This window comes from Leptosomus discolor, chromosome 4 (genome assembly GCF_034619465.1).
Source record: "Leptosomus discolor isolate bLepDis1 chromosome 4, bLepDis1.hap2, whole genome shotgun sequence".
In the NCBI taxonomy this organism is placed as follows: domain Eukaryota; kingdom Metazoa; phylum Chordata; class Aves; order Leptosomiformes; family Leptosomidae; genus Leptosomus; species Leptosomus discolor.
The window spans coordinates 31048754-31067473 of NC_141394.1; the positions used below are offsets into that span (position 1 = coordinate 31048754).

General features: G+C 38.7%; 1 protein-coding gene across 2 annotated transcripts in view; it reads right to left on the reverse strand.

The window, feature by feature from the left end:
* The window catches only part of GRID2 (glutamate ionotropic receptor delta type subunit 2), a 730540-nt gene that overhangs the window by 110744 nt on the left and 601076 nt on the right, over positions 1–18720 (reverse strand). For both annotated transcript variants that reach the window (XM_086464050.1, XM_086464049.1), the window contains one exon: positions 15704–16016. In XM_086464050.1, coding sequence (XP_086320176.1) covers positions 15704–16016 — 313 coding nt within the window. The remainder of the gene's footprint in view (positions 1–15703; positions 16017–18720) is intronic.

The window sequence follows — 18720 nt, forward strand, 5'->3', positions numbered from 1 at the left end:
CATATGTCTACTCCAAAAAAATCAGAGCTTTTCTGAGCTTATAGCTGGCCTATTCTTTTGCTGAACAAAGGTCAAACACTGTGCTTAAGGGACAAACCAAATATATTCTCCCTCTGTCTATACTGAAAATCTCCCTGTGTATCGTCTGTTATCAGCTTCCAGCAGTATTCTCTCTCTTCAGGTACTGTCCAGTGTCTGGCTTGGGTGTGGCTCCCGGCAACACATTATAGAGCATTTTTCTGTGTGCTACTGGTGTACTTACCAGGGCCATGTTTTGGCTTCCTATTTCCCGTTATTTCTATAGCCTTCTTCCTCCTTCTCTGCCTGATTTTGAGGAGGACTGTTGTACTGTTTGAGAAATACTGATGTTTTGTATAAATATGTATCTTCAATACAGACTTTTTAATGGTTCTATCTTTTGGAACTGTTAAGTGTCTGTCTATATCTGTGAAGTCTTTCAAGTTGTTACATCCATATATCAAGATGGAAGAAACACTGGAGTTGAAGATTCAGTTTGGTCTTTAGTTTTTATATTAGATTTTTTTTTCAGGTTTCTATAACCTGCCCAATGCTAGAGGACTTAGATCAACAAGTACCGGTCCTGGAAGCTCCTTAGCAAGCTCTTTTAAAATGTTTGGATTTTCTGATTTGAAAATGTCTGACATTAGCAGCTGCCATTTAACATCCTCTTGAGTTGCTCTTGACATGGGAAGCACTTAATTTGCTTTTTTGCAAACACAGAAGAGAAACATTCATTGCCTTTCTGGCATAACTATTTTGAATGGTATCACCTTCACCTAATGCACCATTATCATTAAGATTTCTTTAACTCCTAATAGAATTTTCAAAGCCCTCCTTCTTGCTGTTCTCAATTCTGACTCACCTCAGTGCACACTTGCTACCCATGTCATTTTTCCTGAAGTCTGTAGCTTCTAACTCTTTGGTGTGATCAATGTTCTTTTTTCTTTCCATCTGCTCTATATGGGCATTCAAGATGCTTCAGTATGGGCAGCCTGAGACTTGAAACACACATCATTCAGATTGAATACCCCTATTATATCTCACATTTTCCCTTATGCATTACAGATATGCAGTAGAGGAGTCAATCATCCTCTACTCCAGTGTGATTTGGTGGTTCACAGCAGACATTGACTCCCCTCTCATTTTGTACTCCAGCCATTAGCACACAGTCCCACAAGAAATTGAGATCAATTCTTTCCAAGCTCTCAATGACTCTGAAACCCCTAATGCCATTTTGACAGTGACACTCTTCCTCCTTTTTTGCCCACCTTGTCCATCTGTCTTTTAGTACTTCATAGTGTCATATGTTCCTACTAGATTTCAATAACACCATGAAGACTAAATCTATATTCATGAGTAATTCCAACCATTCTTGTTTATTACTCAACATTTCATGCACTGGTCTATAGGCAGTTAGAGAATGTGTTCACTTTGTCATCTGGTGTTCTGATTAATTCTTTTTCCCTTAATATCTTACTTCTGAACTAAATAATCACTTACTCCCATTTGTTGTTGTGTAATGATCCCCTGACTAATCTCACTACATTTGCTCCCTGGAACATTGTTTCCTTTCAGCTGGGTGGGAAGCACTGCCCTCATTGCCCTCCCAGAAGAGAAGCAGTGATCCACAAAAGGAAGCTTTCCTCATTTATTTCTCTCCTTCATGTGACAAGGAGAATATCTGAGACAATCTTTCTTCTCCTTCAGGCTTATTTCAAATCAGTCCCACTGATCTGAAATCTGTAAAGCAGTTTGAGAGGCTGCATTTTATATACACTTATAGATCCTTATCAGCAACTCTGCAAGCCAGCTAACCTGAGGGTATACGCACAAACTTGTGCAGGTAGTTGTAGTCTCCCTCCAACCTCCTACCAAGGAGGCCAGGCATGAGCCAGCCCCAGTCTGAAAGAGATTAGCACGCTACCTTGTCATGCGTGGTTACTGTTGGCCAGTAATCACCCTCAAGTTATATTTCATATCTTGCAAACTCCCTCTGAAAATCCTCCATTTGCTACTGCTGTGCATCTGTTTGGATATGCCTTTGGCATTTGACTAGCATACTTAGGCTCATTGCTCAGCTCTGTTTCCTCATTAATAGGAAGAGATTACCCATGCTGAGATTTCAAATGCTGAGGCTAATCAAGGACGAATGTCGTTGCCACTAAGCCCTCAAGTTGAAACACAGGATCCTCAGTCATGTTCTTTGAAACCCTCCTCTCTAAAGCTAGAAGATGCTCTAGCACCAAGGAAAGGGCTAATGTTACCCAGTGCAAAGCATTTCAGCCTGCTACAGTGTTGGCTCACCACTGCACTAGCAAGCTAGAGAGTGTTTGTAAGTTTGAGTTTCCGCTACTTCTATTGTCAAATTATTTTTCTATCTGTCTTCAAATACCAAGCCTGCTCAGCTCGCTGTCTCTACTGCAACAGCTTCATTCTAGTGACAGTGGGATAATCATTTGGCCACCAGACTCCTTTGTAAAACTCTGCCAAGATACAGCAGGAACTGTCATAGACATCCCTGATTAAAATTTTGTTTGAAAATTAATCTATCTGCAAAAGTCTGTCAGACACAGCTATTCACTACATGCTTCCAGCCACTCGTCTATGCAGAGGCCCCCTTTTCTCCCTGGATCTAATTTATACACAACAGTAGTTAGAAGCTCTGTAAAGCTGAAAAATAACAATATGACGATAGCACTACTAAGGGCAAACCAAGGAGGGCAGCCAGATACAGCGTCTCTTTAGGTAAATGGGAGTTGTACATATAAAGGTCAGCTTTCACTCTCTCTTAATCCTCAGGTATTGAATACAGGGTTTCTATGATGTTCACCATTTCCATTTTGAGAATGAATGGGTCAGAGTCTCTTTTAAATCACTCCTAAGCTGTGACTAGACTGTGCAGGAGTCAGCCCCAGAATAATCTAGGTAAGAACTGTGCTCTGTCTGCTACTACTTTTTAAAGCTGCTGCCTTTTTTATAGCTGTAAAACCATTCCATAAACCAAACCCCTATTCATCTTGAACAGAATGATCAGGTTTGCAGAGAAGAAAGCAGAGAACGAAAATAGAGAAAATTTATTTCATAGGAGAAGCAAGACAAAATCAAAATCTAATAGACTTTGTTTAAGGCTATATTAAACAGAAATTTAAGCCTCTGATTAAAAATGAAAACAGTACAACAATGAATATTTTTACCTAATTTTTCTACATAGGAATTTTTAGATAAAGCCCAAACATGTGAATATATACTGAAAAAATAAAAAGGGTTTAATAACTGCATTCCAGAAGAAAGGGATCTAATGTGATAATGGAAAGTCTAACCTCTTTTCAGCTGAGCTGAGATTCCAATTTTCTGCATCACTAGCAATGATAATGTTACACAAACAGTGTTCAATCATTAAATTAATTCCCATTAAATCAATGTCCTTAAAGGCCAAACAATATTTTAATAATTACCTGATTAAAATGATGTTAGCATAACATATTAGCTATAGCATATTTATAAATCCCTTCCCAACAATAAATTGTATTTTTCTACCCTGAAATGGTGACAATGAGGCAAAAGTTGGCAAGAAAAGCGCATCATACCACATAGCAAATGGTCTAGCTTCCTCTGGTATCAGTGATACTTCAACGACATACATTAATCAGATTTGCCTTTCTATAATGTAGTATTTATAGTATGAATCTTCAAGAGCTATAGGAATTAATTCCTGGCTTTTAAGCCTGGACCCACAAAATAAATGACTTCTTTGATCACGGGGGCTGGAGCACCTCCCACATGAGGACAGGTGGAGATAGTTGGGGTTGTTCAGCCTGGAGAAGAGAAGGCTCTGGGGAGACCTTATAGTGGCCTTCCAGTACTTAAAGGGGGCCTACAGGAAAGGTGGGGAGGGACTCTTTACCAGGGAAGTGTAGTAATAGGATGAGAAGTAATGGTTTCAAACTGAAAGAGGGGAGATTTGGATCAGATATTAGAAAGAGATTCTTCACTGTGAGGGAGGTGAGGCACTAGAACAGGTTGCCCAGAGAAGTTGTGGCTGCCCCCTCCCTGGAAGTGTTCAAGGCCAGGTTGGATGGGACTTTGAGCTACCTGGTTTAGTGGAAGGTGCCCACAGCAGGGGGGTTGGAATCAGATGGTCTTTAAGGTCTCTTCCAATCCAAACTGTTCTGTGATTCTTTCAGATATCAACAACTTTGCAGTGGTCAAATTCTATCTTTCTGTGGATTTGGCAAAAATAATGTTTTCAACTGAAAATAGAAGTGCATCATAGATAAAAGAAAGTAAATAATAGTGTGCAGTAATTTAATGCCAATACATCGTAATGACTTGAGCAACATAATTACACAGAGTTGGGGGATGGATAGACCTTACAGTGCTTCCAAAAGTTCTGGAAAATGTATCATAAAAGTGTATTTCATTTTTTCTCTTCTGCTGTCATTACAAAAGAAGAGTAATGACTGCAGCTAGAGTTTGAAAATGGAGGTGTCTACTTGTATTTGCTGAAGTTACTGGGACTCTTAGATGAAACATTACTAGACTTATACTACACATATCCAGATGCTGAAATATCATACAAGTCTTGATACTTGAAAGTAAATCTTTTGATTACTGTAACTATGACCAGGTTAGAATTGTGAGGCTTGCTGCCCACCTCTAAAGAATAAGTTGGCCAAAATCTCTTGTGTGAATGCTGCTGAAATGCATTGTTTTATCAGAAGACTTAGCAGGGTTTCAAATTTAATTCTGGGGTTACCAAATACAGTACCATTCAATTACATAATCATAAATAATTGTGCAATAAGCCTAGCAATTTTACCAACAGCTGTTTACTCAAAATAAGCTCTGACCAGACAACCTTTCTGTGCCACTTTTACAACAGAAGACAATAATTTTACATGACATAATTATAAACATACACACATGTGGAGGTAAACACAGACTAGAGCCTAATGTGCATATGTAACCAACATAAGGAGCTTCTGGGGATCATCTTCCATAGTGCTGTGATGTGCGCTTTTAAGATTGCACTTGACTGCATGCCCATAAAAAGCACTAATTGCAGCCACTGAGAATGCATCAAAATGATAAATGCTTGCTATTATTTTAGAGAATATTGGCATTTGATCATAACAACATCTTAACACTGGCAACTTTCTGATTAGATTTCAAGAGCTGCTGAGATCCAGTCTCCCTGTTACTAATGGCTGGATTCAAATGCTCTAAAGCCTCAGACAATCATCCACAATTATCATCTATGGTACATATTTATAAGTGGCTAAGAAGCTAACTGTCACGTACAGTTTGCATAGTTGTGCCCTTTCCAAAGACTACTGACAGTGTTATGCATAGTACCTTCTGGGATGGCAAAAAGAACTGTGCACAATGGACTGAAAACAGGCCATCTGTACATAGGATTAACATTAAACTGAACAATGTCATTAATGAGGTATTAAAGTGCTGCTTTGGCTAAAAGCCTGTCAGGGAGGACATTATGAACAGGAGGGAGAAAGAGTCCCCTTTGGCTAAAACTGAGTGACTATGAACCAAGTAAAACAACAGGCAGTTTAGTGACACCATAAGGACAAATAATTCACGCAAAACCTCTGTGTCTTTTCACAGGTACTTTCCCCCATCATCCTTTTTTACCTCTACACAGCTCTGTGACTCCAGATTTTGGAGGTGAAGGGAATTTTTGAAAAAGATCGAATACTTAAAGACAGTTTTTTGCATGGACTTTCAAAGTGTTATGAAATGCTTTATAGATCTGTTCTTGCAAGATTTCCAAGCATCCATCATCACAGTGGCACCTGACTACTTCAGAGGCAAGTGAATCAAAGACATCTCAGATACGTTAGTTCAGTTTTCCTGTCACTAATTCTAGTTATCCTTCAATTTTCAGAGTGCTTCTCTGCGATGAACTCCTAACCTTACAGAATTCAATCATCACTAATGCGGGAGCTCTAATTATGTTCCTAAATAACACATTTTAAAATTTAGACTAAAATTCCACTTCAGGTACATCCTGTAATGTTGTTATCAAAATGATCTCTAAAACTCAGATGACCTGAAGTAGTACATTATGACAGTTCATAGTGAACGGAGGGAAGAAGAAAACCCTCATCCTTTTAAGCTTCACTGGGAATAATGCTATAATGTCATTTATTGATGAAAATCACTAATACAAATGCTTACGTTTGAAAGTTGAATAACCTGGTTTTTACTGCAAATCAGCTATCACCCTGCTTAAGATCACAACTTAGATTTGTTAGAAGTGAAAAGCGACTTCAAAGATGACTTTACTGGAGAGTGAGGATTTTCCTCTTAGGGGATAGATATAGAAATGAAAGAAAATATTGTAAGAATGGAATACATGCTTATACCAAAAAATGTTCCATTAGCAAGTATATCCAGGCATGAACAACAAACACTCCCACTCCACAGATTTATTATCACCATTCCTTAACAGCCTGTTTGCAGAAGACTTTCTGTCTTTTCCCTTCACTCTTATCCTTGCTCTATCCTAGTCTGGGAGAAGCAGACTCTTCAGTCAATACCACGTGTGCTCCTTCATCTCAGTTTTTTGTTTGGTACATGAGATGTTACACATTTTTAACCCAACACCATCTCACTAACTTCGAAAGAACTGAAAAGGTGAAATCCTACTTTATGATTTCTCGCCTCCCCTCTCAACAGTGGAAGAATTAAAATTAAGCAGCAGGAGATTGCTACACCAGGATGCTGTTGTAATGAAGGCAATCCCCTTAATTTTCATGCTGGGAAGCTGACTAAATAAAAAATACAAACAAAAAACCGAACAGCTCTCATTTTCCCAGATTCGCTGAGAGTGGACCTTCATCTAAGCAATCAGGTAAAGCAACAGGGTGGTTAACTTAATCAAGAGATTCATTTGGTATCATTATTTGCTTCCTTTCAATATTAATTTTGGCGTACTCCTTTTATACACATTTTAATATTACAAGAGTTCTGAGAAAAAAAAACCAAACAGCTGAAGATATTCCTGTCAGCAGCTTCAAAACCTCTTTGCTACTCCTGCCTTTACAGTTTGCAGGCAATTTTCCTGGCACCAACCCACCAGGCAGTGTTATGAAGAAGAGCCTCATGGGTGGATACAGCTATGGCACAGCTGTTGCAGAGGAGGGACTCCCCATAGACAGGAAAAGCAATGGAAAACTACCATGGGTTGCCCTCTACACCCATGTTCATCTGGTGCGTTGGATATCCTCCACTGAAAAAGGCTGATCAGTTTGTAGATGAAATTGCTGTTATCCAAGCAGAGGGGGAGTATTTTTAATAAAGCTAAAACTTATTTCTCACTTCCTCCCTACCTTAAACAGACAAAATTGCCAACTTAAGTGTAAGTTTCTGTGCAGGAAAATTAAACAGCAGGACAAGTAAGGCTTGCCTCTTCAGCTTCTAAACATCTTTGCAGATAAAAATGTGGGTTGCAGTCCTCCTCTATGCAAGAAACATTCAGTTCCTGGCTAAATTGTTCTTAGTTATTTCCACAAATAAATATGTATTATACACAGGTGAACTCTGAAAAGTCAAAGCTGATTATTTAATCTGAATCTAACTTATACATTCTTTACTCAAAACCAGTATAAAGTCATATTAAATATCATAACTATTAAAGAAACTGTTCTGAGAAAATATTACCCTTAGGATACTTTTGAAAGAATGCAGAAAGATATATAGATGTCACAGACATCCTATTCTACTTTTTCTTTTGCCTCGTTTGGTCTTGATCAGCATTGATACTATAGCCAGCCAGACATTACCTTCTCACAGTCAATTAATCAGCCTTGGAGCTAGTCCTAGGGGAATGAAGGTGTTTTTGGGCTTTCACACCACCATTCATTCTCCATCTCCTCACAGAAGGTGTGTCAGACACAATATCTCTAAATATACTGCCTTGTGTACCCAGTGCTATTACTCAAGCAAGCAGGTGCACACAAGATATAGAAATCCATTATTTTATGTGCTTCTGAGAACTGCCTGAGTCTTAACTTCAATTTAGGGGAAAATCCAAGCATATCCCCTGGCAGTTTAACGCTAGTGATATCACATTGCTGCAAACAAATGCCCACACTACTGAACATTTTACTTGGAGCATGGTTATTCCTTGGAATCACATTTTCAAAAACAGACAATCAAATAAACCTCTGAAAATGGTATGCACACAAAACTAATTCAATGTTTGCAAACGTGTAATGTACACATGACAATAACTCTCAGTATACGTTGTCAGTTCCAGTGATCACTTGTAATTTCCAAACACATTCGAGATATAGGAAACAACTGCCAAAATTTATTTATTTTTCGATGCTGTCGAGAGGGCTGGTCAAATATTGAGACATGCAGAAAAGGAGCATGGGTACCACAGGGCTGCAGTACCTCTTTCAGAGAGATGACTTTATGAAGGTCATATACATACTAATACGTAAGCCTAGATTTAATGTAATAAAATGAGAATTTGGTGGTTTCATGTTTAAAGGTGGAACTATAATGTCACAAATATACCTGTCGGTGTATGTACTAGAAAAATGTGGAGACTGGTTTGTTTCCTAACGTGTTTGGTATCTGACTTGGATTTTCTCAGCTTAGTTCTGTGCATTTTAGGCTCAGCAAGTCTGTTCTTGTTCCAGGAATATGTCAAGGCCTGGTATTAATTTGAAGAGCAATTAAAATTGTCAATTAATGAGACTGGCATTTAAGTTTTGCTTTCTATCAGAAGATATAAAACATGGTTTTATGAAGGAAGATAGGTAATATCTCCATTTTACAACTGAGAACTGATATTCAAGATATTAAATGAAGTTTCTATGGTCAGCCAGCAGAGCAGATGCAGAGTCCAAATTAGGAACCAGGTCTTAGTCCTGAAGCCTTTATACTAGATCTTTTTTTGATTTTCTAAACTTAAAAAATAATTAGGTTTCACCACTAAATTTCACATGTGAAGATATAATTGATTTCTAACACACTTTTTTCAAAATGCTTTTAGAGTATTCCTCTGAATATTAAATACATACAGATTGGTGTACAGTTATTTAAGAGAAAATGTTACTATGAAAATATGTTGATACAGTATAATGGTTTCTGGCTGATAGGGGTATGCTGAGAGTGAGATAAGCAAGATGGAGTAATTTATTAAGCAATAGCACATTCCAGGCAGTGCATTTCAGGTGGATTACATCACGCCTTGGGTGGTAATACAAGGAACAAGACTGAGAATTCTAAGCGGCTTTAACCATCCGAGAAGTATTATAATGACTTAGAATTGCCAAGGCTTGGAGTCTATTTTATTGCTCTTATGAAATGTAATTTAAGGCAAACAGTAAGATTTGCTCATTTACTTGGCATTATGAAAATAATTGGCCGTTACTGACACCACTGATGACCAACCAAAACCTCCAATTGTGACCAGCATTTTAAACTTACCAAAATGTACGAGGATAAGAAATGGCCCACCAGTGATCCTTTCACATCATTCATTTCATTACTTTGCTAGGTTAAGCAAGAGTATTAAGAACTCTGAAGAAAATAATCCTTTTGCAGGTAATACTTCAAACACCCACCATCTTACGGTCAGACTCTATTTATAAAACTATAATGAATGTTTGTTTTGTTACAACCACTGAGAAGTAATTAAATCTTAAACGATTTAGCCATTTTAAAGATATTTCCTATTATAGCAAAAAAAAAAAAAAAAAAAAGAAAAAAATCACCTGCCTGGTTCTTTTTCTTAGACATTTCCAAGTGAAACAGAGCCTTACATCTTTATCTGCACAATCTAAAATCCTGCCAGCCCAGTTCAGAAATGCCTTCTCTTACAGAAAAATTCAAAGCAAAATGAACAGCGTGGGGTAAAGAGCCACAAAGTCTTTATTATGTCTTTCATATTAAATACAAAACTTTGTCATTTTCTATACAACTTAATTATTTTGACTACATTCAGTTGAAATAAATAAGCATATCACTGTACTCTGAAGCAAAATTTGAAAGGCTGGTCTGAAAAGAAAATTCTCTAGAACATTCCTCTGCAAGTTCTTGGTGAGAATTACGCAGCATTTTACCTGTCTCAAAAAAATTATATATTATACAAAAAGGGTTGGGAATAACTCTAAACCTGAAGTTCTGTTTCTTAAGTCATTGGTTTTCTCCAGTAATGGTGAGAGCAAACTGCTCTCTGGAGTATTTCGTAACAAGAGCCCATAAAGTAGTAGGAAGCTAATAGAAAACCTTCAGGAGATTAAACTAGGTTGTCAGCAAGTATAAATAGACACTATGCAATTGCAGTGAGTTGATTCAGTTAATCTCAGTGAAGTTTTTCGTAAAGTTTTTACTAAACCAAATTTCCTTTCTGAGACAGTTCTTTGGTCCCTGTTTATATGGCAGGTTTCCAACATTGGCATGTTCTCATGAGGGCAAAATTTGAGGGAATGACAACAATACCAGGGCTAAAGAGAAAGGTGGTTGTATAGAATAGCACAAAAGTTGAGCAAAGATTATATACTATAGCATTATAATATCTCATTCAGACTGGTTGAGGCAGGAAGGGACCTCTGAAATGCATGTTGTCGCACCTCCCACTCAAACAGGGCCACCTCGGGGCAGTTGCCTAGGACCATGTCCAGATGGCTTTTGAGTATCTCCAAGGATAGAAACTCCACAACCTCCCTGGGCAACCTGTGCCAGTGGTCAGTCAGCTGGGTGGCCCCCAGCATGTACTGAGGCACAGAGTTGTTCCTCCCCAGGGGCAGGACTTTATACTTGTCTTTGTTGAGCTTTGTTGAATATATAATAATAGTGGCCTGGGGTGGAGCCAAGTCGATGAGGAAGAGTAGGAGCAGCAGGACCAGTGGGGTCACGAGCGATACCCAAGAATCACAGAATGTTAGGGGTTGGAAGGGACCTCAAGAGCTCACCTAGTCCAACCCCCCTGCCAAAGCAGGACCACCTAGAGTAGATCACATGGGAATGCGTCCAGGTGGGTTTTGAATGACTCCAGAGAAGGAGACTCCACAGCCTCTCTGGGCAGCCTGTCCCAGTGCTCTGTCACCCTCACAGTGAAAAAGTTTTTCCTTATGTTAATGTGGAACCTCCTGTGCTCCAGCTTGCACCCGTTGCCCCATGTCCTATCATTGGCCATCACCGAGAAGAGGCCGGCTCCATCCTCCTGACACTCGCCCTTTACGTATTTATAAACATTGATGAGGTCACCCCTCAGTCTCCTCCAAGCTAAAGAGCCCCAGCTGCCTCAGCCTTTCATCATAAGGGGGATGTTCCACCCCCTTCATCATCTCTGTGGCTCTGTGCTGGAGTCTTTCAAGCAGCACCCTGTCCTTCGTGAACTGAGGGGCCCAGACCTGGAGACATTATTCCAGATGTGGTCTCACCAGGGCAGAGTAGAGGGGGAGGAGAACCTCTCTTGACCTACTGACCACTCCCCTTCTAATACACCCCAGAAGAATGCTACAGCAATGGTGCTGCTACACCAGCTGCAGTGTGAGGCAGGCAGAGAGCAAAATCTGTAAGGCATGGATTGAGAAGCCAACAGGAAATACAAAGGGAAGGACGGAAGAGAGGAAACCCCCTAAAAAGGAAACCTTTTCTCTCCAACTGGCAAAAGGTAATTTTGAAAAGAAGCAAAATTCAGAGCTTTTGCCACTTAGTTTTCTAAGATGTGAATGTGGAAAAGAACAAATTCAGAAGCCATGGCACTAAATTTCAACATAACTGAAATCCTCCACAGTCTGAATCTATGAATTTGCTTCATCTTTAGACATAAATAAACAACTCTGAGATAACAGATGTTATCTGAGCTACGCATGCCTGAATGAGTGGTTCAGAGTCAGAAGCATTTGTTTTTAATATAATTCACAGAACTGCACAGCCAATATCACCAAAAAGTTGCTGTTTTCTTAGTGATCACAGTATATTGCAGATTCAATGGGTATACTGGGTAGTAAGACAAAGCATTTCAATGCACTGGGCATCATTTTTTGTTTAAATGAAGGGCTTGAGTACAGAATAAAAAACCCCCAACACTTCGCAGTTTATACACTTTCATATTAATTGAGCCTCCCCAGTTACATTGCAGATCTATCCTCAAAATTTGCTCTTCTAATAAAAAATCCCATGTATCTTACAAATACAAAAATAATGTCTATAATGTAATAATGATCTCCCTAATGAATGAACATAAGATTTAAAAGACAACTGAGAGAAAATATACCTCTAAACTACAAGAGTCTCAAAATGGTACCTAGTCTGGTAGCTCCAACATGGGGGTTGTGGTGAGGAATAATTCAAAAGCCAAGTTCAAGACCTAAGTTTAAATGATATAAGAAGCAGGGACATTAAGTTTCAGTCTACCTTGAAGGAAATAATTAAAAATACATAAATTTTGCAAGCGAGTATGACAGTAATCATAGACCTGCCTTAAAAACTATTAGACTGGTCTGTGCTGACTCTAGTCTACAATGACACAGTATTTTTCTCTGAAGTTTCAAAAATTGCAAAAGGTTAAAACTTGTTAATAGAATTTTGTTAGAACCATCAGAGTCAAGGCTGAAAGAAAGTATGAACTGAGACAGTGGACTGAAGCTACCTGCTAAAATCTGCAGAGGTTTTACCTATTTCAGAAGAAACAAGCAAAAGAAGTCCTTTCTGTTTCAGTCAAAATAGGTTGAATTTCCTTAGAGAGTGACTTGTATTTTTGCAAAAAAGGCCTCTTTTGTCTTCAGAGCCATGGCAGGTCTGGAGCCAACCTGTGTGCTTGAAAATCTTTCCTCTAGCTAGAGGAAAGAAAGAGAAGATGACACCAGAATGCGTTTGCTAGCACCAAATAAAGAATCTAGCACTATCAAAGCAGTCGCAATCCTCGTTTCACGCTGCTTTGCTTCTGTCAGTGCAGGATATAAAAGCATCTTTGGCTGTATGTTTGATAACAGAAATGAGTACCTTGTCATGTTTTAAATAAACAGCTGAAAGACTTCTTAAGTGAACGTGACAGTATTTGAAATGTACCATGCTGCCACCCTTAAGATATGCCAATCACCATTAATAGCAACAGATTTGCTATTCCAAAACAAATAAAACCTGCAGAGTTTTTCTGCTGAATGAAGAGTTGATGAGTGAACACAGAAGCAAAATTATCACAATAGCCCGTTAGCCTGTCGATGGAAATTACTTTCATTTGTCTGTATTCACAAGGGTTAGTAAACAATAACACTTCAGCTAATATGGTTTTTGTTGTATTCAAATTGAATGTGAAATACAGGCTGACATTATAAATGGATGTTTTCACTCTTTTGCACTGGATTTCTGAGGTCTTCTGATCCTTTATGTTTAAATTGGTCTGTAAGTTTCATATATTTTGGTATCAACCCTATTAAATCTGTGTCATTTTTCCTTCTAGCAAATTAAGGACTGTCCTGCCTGTTGTTTGAAAGAGAGATATATCTATAGCTTCCCTCACTTGGTAGGAACTAAGTGAATATTTTATATTATTCCAGTGGATTCTATAGTTGTGCTGAAAATTCACTTGGTAGGGTGCTAAGATCACTCTCTCCCTCTAAATAAAAGCCTCACACCTTCCAAGTTCTGTGAATTTCTTTTTCTGAAGACCCACAACAGTTTCGGTGCTCCCAGGTGCCACATCCCACCAGCAGGTTTTGCTAAAACCGAGTTGCACCTCATGACCCTGTTACCATGAGAAATGGACGCAGATCGCGAGCAAAATCATTTTCTTTGGGTTTTGGGTTTTTGTTTGTCTGTTTGTTTTGGGTTTTTTTCTCCCAGGATATTCTGCTTTATTTTGGTCATCTGGTCCCACTTCTTTTCATCTAAATTCTTCTTCATATTCATGCTTAATTCAAGGCTTCCCACTAAGCCCTCCTCCAGCACTCATTTTTACTGACTGGTCAAAAAAACCTTTTCTTTGTAAGCTAACTGAGCATCTATTCAAGGGCTCCTTTGCAGGCTACTACTGTGGACCTATGACTCAGGAAACTTCGAGACACCAGGCAACACAGGTTTACCTGGATACACATAAGGCAAACAATTCAGATAATGAGACTCAAGTGTGTGATGAAACTAGCTTTGCCTCCTCTAAGCCTTTGCTGGGCAATCTCCTATAAAGCTTTTAGGGACTAATGATGTTAAGGGGTGCTAAGGCTAATATCAGGCAATAAACCTATGTAAAATTACTCACATTCATGCAGTAAAGAAACTAATACACAAGTTTTAACCTAACAGGGAGACAGATGTAATGAGTCTAGTTCTGTAACGGACCAACCGCTCTCTCACAGTTGGATTCCCTAAACAGTTACACTGGGAATATTTTGGACAGAAAGAAAACTTTGTAAACCCACCCACAACTTTTGTAGCTCTCAGCTGTCTCTGAAGTCTTTGATTTTCTTTAAAAAAAAAATCCACAACAAACATGAAACAATCTCTTCAGCTTTCCTCAGCTGGCCTTCACTGCTTTTTTGACATTTTAAAAGTAATGTTTCTAGGTCAATGTGTTTAAAATCACACCTTGTGGAAATGCTCAACTTCAGCTTTTCTTCATTTTTTGGATGGTGGTGTTAAATTTAGATTTTCTTTTCCCTTCTAGGAGTTTCATACTTGATTTTCATGCATACCTTTAGCTTTCAAGGATGTTATCTGACTGTTTCTAACAGGGAATAATGTAATATCTAAATTACATGTTGCCATTGTTACATAAATATGATGTTACAGTATTCCATCCAAATTCATGTTAAAATCCAAAAAACTATCTGGGAGTTTTGAGGCTGCAGTGGCCATGGCTCTTTGTAGAGCAGATGATTCGTGCAATTACAAATAGGTGTACCTGCAGTGCCAGTAGTGCTGATGAACAATTACAGATATGCCAGAAGGTATTAGATCTGTTTTGTTGTTGAGTGTTATCATATAAACATTCTTTGTTCTCACATGTAGCTGTGTTTTCTTATTCTGCTTTGCATTACAACCCTAATTCGTAGACCAGAATTTTAAGTAGTATATACCAAGTCAAGATCTGTAGTCCCCGATGTCTTTAGGATGCATGGTTAAAGCTCTGCCAGAAGAGGTAGATTGTGAAGGACTTGGGAATATAAACAGAATTGGTGAATAGCCTGGGCTATACCAGATGCTAGAGGGGATTCAGAAAGCATCCAGGAAGGCCAGAGAAGGTTGAGTCTAAATATTACATAGGAAAATTGAGATAAATCAGAAGAGGGAGGAAAGAATAACAGACACCACAAGACCATTTAGCACTGGTGACTAGTCTAAACTTGGTTCAAAAGCTAAACCCCAACATTTTCTTTCTGACTGCGTAACAACATAGCACTCACATTAACTATGAATAATTCTCCAACACATGATGAGAAATACTGTTATTTTTCCTGAGAAAAATAATCTTTCTCTAATTAGACAACTACAAACCAAAACAAGCTAACATGTAGTGCTCCAAACTTCTCACGGTTCCCACAGTGGGCAGCCAAATGTCTTAGAAACCTTACAGCACAAGTCTTTCCAGTGCTCCCAGTCCCCCATGGGCTGTGGAAGGGAGGCAGGGAAGAGGAAGGTCTCTACAGCAACAGGGAGGGTATATAGATTTCTCTGGGAGGCAGAGTCTCCCTTTGTCTCTTACCTTGTTGCACAAAGGATCCGTACACAAACCACATGGAGTTGTAGAGGGTTGTGGAGGTCATGGATCCCATCTGAAGGCGCGGGGGGTTGAGCCAGTTCAAGAGGTAGACCAGTAGCCCTACTAACAGCACAGTGCCAGCTATGCATGCCCACAGGGAGAGGTCAAACGGTGCCAGGCAGGCAAACATGTCCACTGTCTTCTCCGCCTTTCGAAGCAGGACACCCACCGAGTAGTCCATGTAACGTGTTGTGAAGTCCACCACATTTTCCCTGTCCGGGGTGATGGTTAAGGCAGAGATCCCTATATCAGCTCTCTGAGGAACGAGGGAGAAAGAACAACATACATAAGCAGGAGCTACAGAAAAGGTTTTTGTTCCTCTGTGATTTATAGCAGCTAAAGTTATGGAGAAGCAGATGCCAAGGCAACGTCTTAAGCATCATATATGCGAACACAGAAATGTGACTAAGACTTGAACAGAATAGCTGTACCATGTCTCTTTGTTTCTGTAAGCAAACCTCACTTGCTGGACTCTGACACATTAGCTTTCCATGTTGTTATTTTCCAAGGAATCAAAATACTTCAAATAGAGTTAACAGCTGGAGGAAATCTACTTTGGGTCATTTTTCTCAGCCTAGCTTACTGAAGCCATCATTGTCATTGTGTCGAAAGGCAGACCTTGTGTATAGCATCTCCAATTAGAGGAAATTAGTTGCCTGACAGGGCCACAGGTTATCCAATATTTTGATGACATGATGATCATGACAAAGGGTCACTGCACTGGGGGTGCTGAAATTCTGAAAAACATCAATTTTGGCTGCAGAGTCTGAAGTGCAGAAAAGGAAATACTCCATGCAGTTCCTTTACTATTAATTCCTCTATATCCTCCTGCTAAGCAATTCTTCTCTATGCCAACCTGTCCCGCAGCTACCTTGGACCTGCTTTGTGCCGTTTACATTTTTTGTAATTTAAAGAACCCATTTCATATGAGAAGAGGATGAGTAACATTCCTTGATCTAATCATTGTATTTCACAGCATGTCCGGGTATTAGGTCTCCAGAGACATCAGACACAACTACAGCAGGTGCTATTTCACTTTTCACAGGTACAATTAGAACTGCAGTGAAAACAAGAAAGGGTATTTAAAGCAGACACTTTAACAACATTTTAAAAAGCCCAAATACTGAACAAAAAGTCTGTAAATTCTAGATATTTTAATATGAAATAGAGTAGTTAAAGTACTTTAAGCTGCTACTAGTTTGATTTAATCCATTTATGTTCTGCCTAAAGCAGTTTGCGCTCCTTTGGAAGAGGTTGAGGAGAGCACAAAGGCTTGAAAGTACTGTGTCAAATTTTATTAACTCTCTTGAATGTCCTTCTTCTTGCCCAAAGAAGGCAGAGATTGCTAGCTCCTTAGAAATGTAATGTGAAATGTTAAGTGGGAAGGTATGGCAGCTGAAACTGATTAGAATCAAATTTGCAAATCATCTGGGCTCTTTTAATAATACCATCTGCAAAACACTCTACAGCCCATGGTACAAACATACCTTTTTAATCACAGTGCACTTAAGACTTTGGTTTAAATGACATTACTTTATATTAATTGTTCGCTAGCTTGAGAAAGTGGCGGAAGATAGCTGGAGGCCTGATTTGGACAAAAAAGTGTTTGAAAATACTGGTTTGCTTAAAAGCCATGAATTAGAGCTTCAGCTTTAATTTGTGGGTTAGATTCTCCTGTGTATTAAGTGAAGCTGTGTTGATGAAAGCATGACTTCATGAATTCACTTCATGTCCCTTCCTAACAATTTTTTGTGAGTGATGATTTAACTGCCCTTTGCTCACGGGCAGCAGCAAACTCAGTCAGTAATCCAAGTAAAAAGTTCAACAGAATTGTCCACAGAAACATTCAGATCATCTGAGTCTCTATCCTCTGATTATAAAACTTCTGGTCAACAAGTGGCTCTAGTGATTCACCGTATCTTCTAACGGTTAAGTCCTAGCTCCATTGACCAATTTACAAAGCAGTCATCATTAGAACTGTTTTCCACTGTTGTGAATAGAAATGTATTTTTAAAATAATTTACAAATGTAAAAGTCCATTCTCTATACCAATAGTTGTCAAACAGGAAAATATGGTTACATTTAATGGATAGAGTAATTTGTTTGGGTTTTTGTTGTTGTCGTTTTGGTTTTTTTTCCTGAATGTATATCAAAAAGTGAAATAGGAATTCAGGGTTAAAGGAGGACACATGGAAACAAGAAGTCCTAGACTTAGTCCCTGCTGTTTAACTTTAGCTGTGTTATTAATTACCAGCATGTTACTAAAATACTTTCCCACCACACTAGATTATTGTGAGGTGCTAATTCAAGTTGTATTTGTAAGATGTTTAAAGATTCTTCACTGAAAAGCAATACACATAAGGAAAGATACTTTTAGCATATAATAGATTACTGTAGGACTGAATGACTAACAGAATTTTCTTCCACCTTTTTTTCCCCTTTTTTAAAAGAAAAACATATTTCTCCATGAAATACATTGAAGGGCATTGCATGACAAAGCACAGTATGTGGTATTTGTGGAAATACTGCTTCTATTTTACATCTCTGGGAATCAGTCTCTCCAAATTCTCCAGCATTATGGTTCCACTCTGGTTATCAGTCAGCTGTGACAGAGGAACAACGTTGTCATAATGGAAATGTTGCATTTCCTTTGTCATACTGCAGCAGCAATCATGATATAATTATGTCTGGCGATTAAAGAGTGGTAGTAAGGTGAAAAATCGAAAGGAGAGCACCAAGTCCTGACATCTCAGTGCTCCTGTGTTTCTTTTTTTCCTTTTTTTTTAAAAAAAAAGGTTACAGTGAAATATGAAATCATGGATTAGCATACTAAATGGAATCATAAACACCGGTTTATTAGAACACTACGTTTAGCACAAAACCAAGCTTAAGCTTAACTTAATAGCCGACCTACTGATGTGAGTGTTCTTAATTACAAATAGATTCTGCCTACTTGTATC